This window comes from Artemia franciscana, chromosome 8 (genome assembly GCF_032884065.1).
Source record: "Artemia franciscana chromosome 8, ASM3288406v1, whole genome shotgun sequence".
Lineage (NCBI taxonomy): Eukaryota > Metazoa > Arthropoda > Branchiopoda > Anostraca > Artemiidae > Artemia > Artemia franciscana.
This window is the reverse complement of record NC_088870.1, coordinates 42,660,000-42,673,060: the sequence shown is the minus strand read 5'-3', so window position 1 is coordinate 42,673,060 and position 13,061 is coordinate 42,660,000. Positions and strand designations below refer to the sequence as shown.

Sequence of the window (13,061 nt, the reverse complement as noted above, 5' to 3'; positions counted from 1 at the left end):
AAAGCCTACCATACTCAATTAAAACGTGGTACCTCAAGGCTTTATCAATAGTTGAAGCAATTGAATATTAAAACCTACCCTATCAACGTCTGCTTTGTCTTTAGTGCTCTCCTCTGTCAATAAAGTCTTCCATACTCAATTAAAACGTGGCACCTCAATGCTTTATCAATAGTTGAAGCAATTGAATCTTAAAGCCTATTCTATCGATGTCTGCTTTGTCTGTACTGCTCTCCTCTGTCAATAAAGTTTACCTTGCTCAGGCAAAGCATAGCACATGCTTTATCTGTAGTTGAAGTAATTAGACCTTAAAGCCTACTTTAATGAGGTATTCTTTGTCTATGCTACTCTCCTCTATCAATAAAGCCTACCATACTCAATTAAAACGTGGCACCTCAATGCTTTATCAATAGTTGAAGCAATTGAATCTTAAAGCCTACTCTATCGATGTCTGCTTTGTCTGTACTGCTCTCCTCTGTCAATAAAGTCTACCTTGCTCAGGCAAAGCATAGCACATGCTTTATCTATAGTTGAAGTAATTAGACCTTAAAGCCTACTTTAATGAGGTCTTGCTACTCTCCTCTATCAATAAAGCCTACCATACTCAATTAAAACGTGGCACCTCAATGCTTTATCAATAGTTGAAGCAATTGAATATTAAAACCTACCCTATCAACGTCTGCTTTGTCTTTAGTGCTCTCCTCTGTCAATAAAGTCTTCCATACTCAATTAAAACGTGGCACCTCAATACTTTATCAATAGTTGGAGCAATTGAATCTTAAAGCCTACTCTATCGATGTCTGCTTTGTCTGTACTGCTCTCCTCTGTCAATAAAGTTTACCTTGCTCAGGCAAAGCATCGCACATGCTTTATCTGTAGTTGAAGTAATTAGACCTTAAAACCTACTTTAATGAGGTCTTCTTTGTCTATGCTACTCTCCTCTATCAATAAAGCCTACCATACTCAATTAAAACGTGGCACCTCAATGCTTTATCAATAATTGATGCAATTGAATCTTAAAGCCTACTCTATCGATGTCTGCTTTGTCTGGACTGCTCTCCTCTGTCAATAAAGTCTACCTTGCTCAGGTAAAGCATAGCACATCAATGCTTTATCTATAGTTGGACATTAAAGCCTACTTCAATGAGGTGTGCTTTGTCTCTACTACTCCCTTCTGTTAATAAAGTCTACCTTGCTCAATCATAACGTGGTACCTCAATGCTTTATCCATATTTGAAGAATTGAATCTTAAAGCCTACTCTACTGATATCTGCTTTGTCTATACTATTTTACTCTGTAAATAACGTCTATTTAGCTGTATAAGAAACTGGCACCTCAATATCACCTCTGTAATTGAAATAATTGGAATTTTAAGGTCTACTATATCGATGCCTGCTATGTCTATAATACTTTTCTCTGTAAAGAAAAGCCTACTTTCCCCTAATAAAAAGGGTGCCTCAATGGTTTGTCTGTGTTTGAAGTACTCGTATCTCAAAGGCAGCTCTATTAATGTATGCTATGTTTGTATTTTACTCTGTCAATAAAGTATAGTTTGCTCTGTAAAAAACTGTCACCTCAACGGTTTATCTATAATTGGAATAATTAGATATTCCAGCCTACTCTTTTGAAATGTGCTACGTCTATAATTTCTTACTTTGTAAATAGTCAACGTAATTATTTTTGAGCTTATGATGTAATCGAAGCCTATGACTACGACAAAATTTAGGTTAAGATGGGTGGCTTCAGCATTGTCATTGTAGTACAATTGTTCCGTTTTTGGTATAACTTAGAGGCCCTGGCATAATTTAGTACAACTGAGCATTTAATGGTACAATCCAAAGTTTATGGTACATTTTTCTATGTTTGGGCTGTATTTGCAGGGTAATGCTTTATTTTTTCCAAATAATCGAAATCCTTCAAGTCCCCCCCTAGGGAATTTAACAAATAGAAAAGTGACATTCTTAGACGTGAAGCAATAAACTGATATCTGTAAAACTATCATCCTACGAAAGAGAGCGCTTAAAATTAGCTTCTTTGAGAGGGTGAAGATAGTTGTGAAGAAAAAGTTGCTATCCATTCAATTTATTGTTGTATTTTTGTCTCTAAAACAGAAACTGATAATGGATTCCGTTTTAATGCAACAACGAATTTTGTAGGTAAAACTCGGTAAAGTAAGGATATGCATATAGCACGAAGGAAGCTGATGGGAGGGAGTAACGATGTTTTTTTAATCCAAAATTACATTTTAGACGATATTATTACAATACCTTCCTTAGTTGTTTGTATATCTTACCCTAATATACGATTCAAATGAATTTCTTGCCTATAGTTTGATGCCCCTGTTTTAAGAGGAAAGTAGTTATTTAGTCATGTTGAGCGGATGAAGCAAGTATGGTAAGCAAAAATCATGTTTTAAGTAGTTCAGCTGGGATCAAAGGAAAGAAAAATTTTAAAGTCGGACTAGGAGACCTTATAAGGATATATTCAAAATAGGGAGGGAGTTAGGAGTGGAGCTCCAATTTAGTAGAGGAGAAGCTTACGTCATCATATTGATGTGAGGATGAGTGGTGCAGTGGTAAATTACCAGGAGTTGTTATCACTAATTCGTATGTTTTCATTAACTCAAAAACTGCTGACTTTGGGTAACCGTTCAGCTGAAAAATTAAATACGTTCATGATTATTTTTGCCTTTGATATGTATGACCAGGTTTCAATAGGGGGAATCAAGGCTACGCACACTTTTTCCGTAGTTTTTTTTAAACTTTTTGTCAATTTTTTAGTCACCTGGCAAACTCACTCCTTCCAAAATCCTCCACTAAAAAAGGAAAAAAAATACTATGGCTGTTATTTGCCATTTCGTCTAATTTGCCCCCCTCCCCACCAAGTAAATCTCGCACACAGGCTAGGCTGTGAACATATTACTGATTAATCCCAGCCCAGTTGCTGCCTTATGACCACGCCAGGATTTACGCATAGGCCCACTAGGCCCGGGCCTAGGACGCACAATGCCGAGGGGCGCATAAAAAAAAAACTGAGCGTTTTATTTCTTAACAAAAACTGGGCTGATGTCATTTATCGTCAATGTGCCAGGTGCGCTTTGCTGCTGCAATTCGTTGCCTATTCACAGAAAAGTGAATTTAAAACAGCACAGAAATTCCGTAGCCGCTTATAAACAGTCAGATGTCTCCCAAGAATGGCAGCTGAGAGCTCAGTATAACCTCTCTCTTGCATTACTTTTGCATCATCACTCATCAGTTGCCTTCTGTTCAGGGCTTCCACTACCCCCATATTTTTGGGAAATTGCTCCCGAATCTCTGGGTCTACCCAAAAAAAAATTACTTGGGATTGGGTGCACCAAAATGCTTGTGCCTAGTGGAATCACAGATTTAAATCCGGCCCTGTTTTTGACAGTGAATATCTTACATTTACGATACTTTGGATAAGTTTTCCCTAATTGATTAGCATCAATAACATTTTTTCTATGCCTTCGTTACTGGAAAAAAAATGTATGAAACACTTGCCTTTGTTATAATAGTAATATTTCTAGGTATCCGGTTCTAAGTTGTGGCAAACAGAAAGATCTTGCATGTGTTGTCAAGAAAGCGGTCATCGAGAGGCAGTTGTATCACTTTTTTGCCCCAAGGCAGGGCCTGGAGAGCCTAAAGTTAGAAAGGTAAATAATAATAAAATTTAGACTTGGCTCATAAATCGTTCCTTTGTTTAATTAATACATTATATAAAAAACTTAAAACCTCACTAATGTTCTTTTACCCACGTTTTGGTGACTAAAAATAGGTGCAAATGCTATCAAATAAGTTGTATCACCATCCCTTCAGTGTCCCTAATGGTTAGAGTAATATTTACACTTTCTTGCAAAGTTTTTCATAAAAACTTTTTTTGTTTTTCACACGAACTAAAAAACCACGATCTTCAACGTGTTTGTAGGAAGTAAAAAAAAATTAAACAATACTTTCGCGACTTTTAATATGTGTTTACTATTTCAAAATACAGGCATTTATGCTCAGCACAATCTTGCTATTCAGCCTGAGTCATTTCAGACTTAACTATTGACGAATATTCAATTAAAAAGTTGTCAGTCCAATAAACAAGAAAAGACAAAAGTCAGATAAGATATTTTTTGCATATATGAAAAAAAAATGAGTCAAGTACTAAAAGAAAAAGGGACGGAATATAGAATGAACTAAAAACCAGAAAACTGAAAATAATTGAAGCTAAGAAAAGAAAAGTAAAACAAAGAAAAACAGTAATTTCAATTGAAAAAATGTTTCAATTTTTTATTCAATTTACGATCGTTTTTCAAATCATGCTTGAAATTAATTTCTCCTTCCGTGGAAAAATTTCTCCGCAAAATTCCTCCATGTAAAGTTCATCCTCAAAAAAGTTACACATATTTCCTAATAACAAGGACTATATGTAAACAATGGACACATTTTATAAATTACAGTGCTTTCTCCCTCCCTCATAAAAATTTCCAATGGAAAATTCCCTTTAAAAAATTTCGTCTCCACAGAAAAATCTCTCAGTGGGAAATACCTCTCCCTGCAGAGAATTCCTCTTCCCCCAAAAAATCTGCATATTTTGGAATAAGAAACACTATCTCCAAACAACAGGGAAAATTGCATAACTTAAACCCCTTTCCCAAGTACCTGTCAGGGTCATATCATTCCCTGAGAAATAGTTATTGGGTCTTTCAACTATGCTAAATAAAATGGGTATCAAAGGATTGGATTGTATATATTTTCTTAGTGTCCGAGGTAACGAAATTTTAGTAAGGAGCAACCTGGCTCAATACTAACCGACACTCTAAAAAACGGAATTGTGATACTAATAGAAATGTCGAAAGAATTGGCTTATTGTGCTGATTTCAAATATATAAGATTCAAATATCAAAAACATAAGATGAACTAAGCTTCGTCTTGCCAATTAAAAACTACGAGCCTGAGAAAATTTGTCCGATTTTCTAAAAAGGGGAAAACAGCCCTAAAAGCTATAGAATCTTAATGAAATCATACCATCAGATTCAGCATATCAGAAAACCACACTGTAGAGGTTTCAAGCCTCTATCTGTAAAAATGTGGAATTTTGTATTTTTTGCCAAAAGGAAGATGACGGATGTGTGTTTATTTGTTGTTTTCTTTTTGTTGTTTTTTTTCCCAGGGGTAATCATATCAACCCAGTGGTCCTAAAATTTCGTGATAGGTGTCATTCGACCGTAATTTAAAAGTTATACTGCCCTTTCCAAGTGACCAAAAAGATTGAAGGGCAACTAGACCCCCTCCCCCGCTCTTTTTCCCAAAATCGTCTGATCAAAATATTTAGTTAGCCATTTTGTTCATCGTAAACGAAAGGCCCAATAGATATGCCTTTGGCTGTAACATAACATCCACAGCCCCAGGGAAAAGGTCTTTAAGTTATAAAGTTTCCCCATTGTCTATGCATAGCATTTGTTATTGAGAACTTTGTATACGTTTTTGTTTGTAGGGGGACGAATTTTCTGCTGTTTTTTTTCCACAGGGGAATTTTCCATGGGGGGGGGTTCGAAGGAACTATAAGCAGGGAAAGACCCGCCTCAATACTAACCGAAGCTCTATAAAATGGAATTTTTATAACAATAGATATATCAAAAGAATTGGCTCATTATGCTAATTTCAGGTATATACGTTTCATTAAGCTTAATCCTACCAATTAAAGGTTACGAGCCTGAGAAAAATTTTCCGATTTCTAGAAAGGGGAAACAACCCTAGAAGTCGTAGAATCTTAAAATCATAGCATCAGATTCAGCGTATCAGAAAACCTTCTGTAGAGGTTTCAAACCTCTATCTTCAAAAACGTGGAATTTTGTATTTTTTGCTGGAAAAAAGATCACTGATGTGTTTTTTTTTTTTTTACCCAGTGGTCCTACAATTTCGTGAGAGGTGTCATTCCAATGGAGATTAAAAACTCTAGTGGCCTTTTTAATTGACCAAAAATATTGGAGGGCAATTAGGCCTCCTCATCCACCCCTTTTTTCCCAAAATCGTCCGATCAAAATGTTGAGATTCATTTTGTTCTTCATAAATGAAATTCCCAATAACTATACCTTTGGATGTAACATGACCCCTCCCCCATATCAGAGGAAAGATCTCTAAGCTATAAAATTTTCAAATTGTTTACACATAGTATTTGTTACTGAGAAGTATATTTACATTTTCGTATGGGGAAGGGGACAAATCTTATGCCAGGGGTTTCTCGATGGGGGAATTTTCCGTGGGGGGGGGGAAGTTTCCAGGGGGTGAACTTATCAGGGGAAATTATACACTGGGGAATTTCGCCAGAATTCCTAAACGAAATTCTTTTTTTACATCTTGCTTTCTCTTTTCCGTCTCAATTTTACGCGTGGACTTGTTAAGGGTAATTTTCAGGGGTAAATTTTCACCGAGATTGAATTGTCTAGAGAAATTTCTGTAGGGAGGGCAATTTTTCCGTGGAGGTGGAGCCAGATTTGCTGGCATTATTTAAAAAACGATCAGAAATCAAATGAAAGAAAACAACAAGTTTTTTCAACTGAAAGTAAGGAACAACATTAAAACTTAAAACGAACAGAAATTATTAATTGTAAGAAGAAGATTTCCCCCTCCTCAGCACTTCGCTCTTTACGCTCAAGTTTGAATTTTGTCCCAATTCTTTAAGAACGACTCCTGAAATACAAGGATCGTTTAATTAAAACAATATTAAGTTTTTTGAAAAGTTCTAGAAAACTTTAGCGTAAAAAGCAAGATGTTGAGGAGAGCTATCTCCTTCATATACATAAGTTCTGATCAGTCTAAGTTTTAATGTTGCTCTTTACTTTCAGTTGAAAAAGCTTGTTCTTTTATTTAATTAGGAAAAAGAGTCATGGCAGGCGGACCAGTGGTCCGCCTGGTGTAAAGAGTATCGTTAAAACTTAAAACGAATCAAAATCGTTCCTTATATGAGGGTGCTCTCCCTCCTCAAAAGAAATTAAAATGTCATGACACTGTTTTTTCTACATTAAACTTAAATTAAAATCTACCTAAGGTTAACTTGAAAAACAAAGTTTTTCTGAGGGAGAAAGAGCGAAGATGAAACTTAAAAAGAACAAAAATTAATGCTTCAGAGTCTATCAAACATATATAAATAAAACTAACACAAATAAACCAACCAATTATATTTACCTATGTTTGTATCATTAGAGAAAACTAACACTTTACTGAACACACAAAAGCCAATTACAAAAAACGAAAATATTGGTGTAGGAGACATAAGTGAGTACGTAACCTGACAACGACAAAATTATGCATAAACCTATTCATAATCTTACATCAGCTATCATAACAGTAACTTTCATTATGCAATAAAAATTATCTTAAAAGAATAGAAATAAAATAAACATTGTTTCAATAGCATGTCATCGGAAATTGGACAGCATATAGAAATAATGGATTTATTTATCAAGTTACTATTAAATTGTAAGAAATGTGCTTTAGTATTGGTCGAAATGAATATCAAATAATCCATAATAAGAACTCTGGACATGCGATTATTTCTCTCTATACAACCGAGAATTTAGAGCTATGACAAAAATTCTAAAGCTCGTCTGTAGTCATAATACTATTAAGTTGGTTTCACTTCGGACATGACTGCTAACTAATCATGAAATGTTCTTTTCCGAACTAAAATAATATTTAATCATTGGTTTTATCCATTGTGCAGAAGTTTAAAAAAGTGTAACAACCCCAAAATGCTTTATTTTTGTGCTGTAAAAAGTGTCCTTAATCCGTTTGCTAAAACAATGAGAAAATGAATAATAAAAAAAATTCACCTGGAAGTAATGTTGCATTAAAAATTGAAACGAACATAAAATATTACGTATATAAGGGCCTTCGTCTCCACCACAATACCTTGCTCTTTACGCTAGAGTATTTTTAGTAATTTCAACTATTTATTCTACGGCCTTTGTGATTCAAGGGTCATTCTTAAAGATTTGGAATAAAATTCAAGCTTTAGTGTAAAGAGCGAGGTATTGAAGAGTGGGCAAACCCTCTCATCTAATTACCGATTAATTATCTTTGTTTTTTAACAAAAGTTAAAAAACAAAATGTGTTTTTTAATTTTTGGTTACTATCGGCTGTTATTTTCTCCGTAGCCTACTAGGGTGTAGCTACTTCTGCAACTATGAAAATTGTAGATTTTAAAACTTTCCATTATACTCAAGCGTAATTGAGTCGTAAATTTACGAAACAGTCAGCTCCGTGTCAACGACGATTTGTTGTTTTGCGCAAGCTGATAGAGCAACTTTTTCTTGAACCTTTTTCTCGATGCTTAGCAATGTCAATACGAATCATGTTTACTTCAGCTTTTATGGAAGATGTTGACTGTGGATAGCTGAGGCATCGCTCGAAAGGGTAGCTGTTTTACAAGGCACTACTCCATCTCTTCCAGACAAATTCAAGGTGAATATCTGGATTCCTCTCATATTCCCCAAAGGCGTAATTTTCGCCCTTCAATGTTCAATTTCAATTGTCGGCATAGTCATCTTCGAAAGCTGTGAGTTTCACAGCTATTGGTATTTGAAAATCATGAGATCCGTAGCAAAAAGCGGTAAACTTAAGTATAGATTCTTTTGATTTGATAAACTTAGCAAAAGAGACAAGCCAAAGTAGAAATACTTTGAACGAGGCCAAAGATAAATCTCCCTTCTTGAACTCCACCATTATGAAAACAATGATCCAAAAAACTATAAGAATAATCCAAAAAGAAACTTTCTTTTACGGGGATAGGTCCACGGAATGCAGTGGCAATCACCCTTATTGGACTGGTAGCCCCAGTAGATCGTGAGCATGCCAGTTTATCGACCGTATACCAAAACCCGTAATGAACTTTATCAAATAATCTAATCGGTGCCGCCAATCATCCAGTCAATCATGTAGCAAATACAACCAGAAACCGATTATATTGAAGCCGTCCTAAAGGACGGCTAAAGGATAAAGCCATCCTACATGACTAACAAAGGAAAATAAAACGTTTTTCCTTGTATTCAACAGTATCATTGATAGTTTGTATTTTTTGTGAGAAGAAATGTTAACAATGTTTATATTTTTTTGCTCAAATAAACCTATAAGAAATCCCTTAATTTTTTGTGCCATTGCTAAAAAAATTTCAGCTAATCCCTGGCTTCCACTAATTTACTATTGTAAATTAGTATGAATTAATAATGATTCAAAAAGTTTTAGCACCCATCATACGGCTGTACTCAATAATATATTCATGAGGGGAGGGGCTCTCTAAAACACCAAAAAACAGGGTAACTATATCAATACTGTTGAGAAATATAAACGATTTTTAATGAAATCATAATATTTGGTTTAATGGGAGCTTAGTCCCCCCCCCCTCCGAATATTTTTTGTACTCCTGCTCAGTGCCAAACTTCTATTTGTGAATGTCAGCATTAGAAGAAGCTAGTAACTAGTATTTCTAAGACTTTCTAGGTATTTTTACTTTTTAACTAAGTTTTAACTAGTATTTCTAAGAGCCAGCTACCCTTTGAAGGATGTTATTTGGGTTCAAGCCTTACAATTATACTTGTCAACTTAGTTTACAAATTAGTTTTTAGTTGTAGTTAGTAAGTTATTTGGCGGCTTATTTTTAAGGAATAATCTATTTTTAGGTTGTAACCAGAGCTCCAACGGACTGCATGTGTCGGCCATGCACATCAATTGAGGAGGGGGCTGTCATTCCGCAAGAGCTTGCCCGATTTATGGGAGATAATTTGATTCAAACACGTCCATTCAAGTATCAATAACACATCGCTTTATGCCATATTTTACCCAGTGACTAGAGAAATAAATTAGAATAACTCAAGTTTTTTGCTGTATCTTTGTCAGAATAAATAAAATATAATCATGTAATTTGTGAAAATATATTGGACAAAAATAGCAATAACACATTTTCAATTGCTGTAGTCAAGCTACTTTGTGCGCAAATTGAACATAAACTAAAATTAACAATCATAGTAAACACAGAGACATCAGGTATTAATATAAATTAATAAAAAAAAATTTAAATGACTAAAAATTAAATTGAATATTGAATTAAAACTTTAAAAGAACAAAAATTATTGCAGGCAGCAGTTTGGCTTCTGTCCCCTTCCCTCTTCCCTGACTATAAAAGTCTGAAGCTTGTTGTTTCAAATTTTCGTTTTATGTAGAACTATTTGTGCTTTTGTTTTTAAAACATCAACGACAAGTAAAGTAGAAGTAGTAGTAGACAGGTTTAATAGCAAAAACTTGACAGCTATCGCTGATTTGTGTTTCTTTACAACATATACAAAATCAAACTACACTTGTAAATATAAATCAAACTATAAATATTAACTCTTATTATACATTTTGACGAAAACCGGGACGAAAGAATTACCATATCGGTCTGTTCTTGCTTTAACGGGAACTAACTTATCTTGCTTTCTCGTTCTTGATGGTAGAGGTTGATCAGGTAGAATGTCACGGTGCTGAGATTTAGAAAGCAAGTAGTTTCCGAAACTCATTATCAGAGTTTCGTACCGGTTTTGGAGTGACGGCAGTCCTAGCACCTCCGGAGCATAAAAAACACCATAATAATCAACATGACTGGATAGAATTAATAAAAGTAAACTGAACATTTAACATATAATGATATTAACTTCAGGAAGCTCAGCAATTCAAGGTTTAATTTCACTTCAATTTCGATTTTGTTTTTCTTTGTTGCAAACATAAAAGAAAGTACTGAAAGATATTTTGTTTTCAGTAAAGCACAATTGAGGCAACAAGTTTTAAACTTTCACAGCAAGAGAAGGGGAAAGGGGTAGTAGCCAAACTTTTGCTTGTAGTAATTTTTGCTCTTTTAAAGTTTGAATTGAATGTTCAATTTAATTTTTAGCTATTTTAAGATTTATTTATAAATCTATATTAGTACCTGTTATCTCTTCGTTTACTATGATCTTTTATTTTAATTTCTGTTCGGTTTGTGTATCATTTATTCTTTAAGAGTAATTTGTGGTCGTTTGGAATTGGAATTATTACAGTTATTTATTTTCATTGTTATTAAGTTTAAATATGGCCCTTTATATTTCTTCGCAAAAACTATTTTTTCGGAAAGTTTTTTAGTTGTTTTCTATTTGATTTTGATTCTGAAAGTTTTATTTTTAATTCATACAATGAATATTTCCCCAGTTTTTCATGTAGGATTTAAATTATCCGATTCTAATATGATAGTTCTAATTAGGGACTTATGATTTATTTCAACACCCCCCATCAACATTCCCTGATAATTTTGACTAAATGCCTTTTAATTCCAGGGATGTTTCAAATGCGCTCTTCTGAAAACTGATATGCACATAGTATCTTTTGATTGAATATTCTGACCCTTGGTCACTCCCAAAATATTGCATATACAGCCTTTTTATAATGTGAATGAAAATTTTGTCTTTTGATGTAGTTTAACAGCATACTCAGCATTCCCTAAAGGATTGATTAATGTCCAGCATGCCTGGAAATTGTCAACCTAATGCCCTCAGTCTTTTCTGAGACATTGGTGGACAATCAGCATGCAGATAGTTAATTCGATTTTTTTCGACAATCCCTCAGTATTCCCTGAAAGAAGTCCAAAAGCTGATGTAGTTGCGCATGCATATGCATGCTGCATATATGCATATGCATATTTTCCGAAGGATTTTTTTCCGGGAGGATTTTCTGAGGGGGGGTATTTTCCGGGAGGGTTATTTTCCACAGGGGGTATTTTCTACGTGGGGTTTGGGCTATTTTCCTGAGGGGTGTCTTCTGAGGGGTATTTTCCAGGGGGGATAAAAGCCAATCACCTTATCTATCATTCGTGTCTTATTTCCTTACAGTTCGAAGGTATGCAAGTCGCTATAGTATAGTTACGGAGTAGAAGGTTGCAGTTTGATTGCTACAAACATTGAATTTTGATTCCGTTGGAGAAAGAGACGTAGAGATAGACGAAACCAAAACTTGTTTAAAAATAAAACTCCTAAAAAACGAATAAAAATTAAACTCAATGTTGTCTTCAGAAGCACCCAGAACTCTTACTCTCCTAAATTTGAAGGTCAAGAAGAAAAATTCTATAAAACTAAAAATGCAGGTATATAGGGAAGGCTCAGTGCGCCAAACATAGAAATTACTACCGTATAGCAGAATTTGCCGAAAATTTTAAAGGAAGAAGATAACGTTTTAATTTCTACGCATTGGGCTAGTGAGTTAATTTTATTAGATTTTAAACATGTCTTCTAAAGTGTAAAGAGCGACGCAGATTCGCACAGACATGGATCTGGAAGAAAAGTGTAAACTTGCTTTTTTCAAAAGCATGTTACATAAATATTAATAGCCTGCGAACATCTTATCGAAACATTGATAGTCTGCAACTTTAATTTATTATTTTAATTGAAAAATGTCAAAATGTAATAAGTTTATTAGAGGAAAGAAATAGAGGCACCAACTGGGGAAATTGGGATGAAGAGGGGTTCATTGCAACCTTTTAGGTTTTGGAAAACACTGTTATTAGCATTTCTGTTTAACAGTTCAAAAAAATTAAAAACATTCCCCCAAGATTTGGAGAAATATTTTTTTCTGGCATTTTTATTTTAATGAAAAATGGGGAAAATCCTAGCCTCCCTTCGCTTCATGTACTGTTGCTATTGTAAAGAAGCTAATTTTAGCTCCAGAGCCACTTAGCTCAAAATAAATATTGTTTTCAGTAAAGTACAAGTTATATTCTGGTCTTTATAAGGTACAGGGGGTTTTAGCAAGGAGCGTAGCTCCAGAATCTTTATTGGGGAGGAAGGGGTCAGTATCGGGATAGTCAATGGCCATGGGCTATATAATAATTTGTTCTCCAAATCATTAAGGGCTAAAAACCCTTCTTGTCCTCCCCCCAAACGACGCCTCTGGCGTTAGCCATTCACCTCTTTGGGGCAGTTTCCGATCGCTTTAGTTTGATTTGGCTATTTATCATAATTTATGTTCGTATTGGGCTTTATTTATATATTGATGGTG

At 34.7% G+C, this 13,061-nt stretch overlaps 1 protein-coding gene across 1 annotated transcript in view; it reads left to right on the top strand.

Annotated features, from left to right (window-relative positions):
- Positions 1-9,876, top strand: part of LOC136029834 (bursicon-like) — a 35,618-nt gene extending 25,742 nt beyond the window's left edge. Inside the window, exons 3-4 of the mRNA XM_065708291.1 lie at positions 3,545-3,670; positions 9,683-9,876. Of these exons, the coding sequence (XP_065564363.1) occupies positions 3,545-3,670; positions 9,683-9,817 (261 nt within the window). The 3' untranslated portion in view covers positions 9,818-9,876. The remainder of the gene's footprint in view (positions 1-3,544; positions 3,671-9,682) is intronic.
- Positions 9,877-13,061: the final 3,185 nt, after the last annotated feature.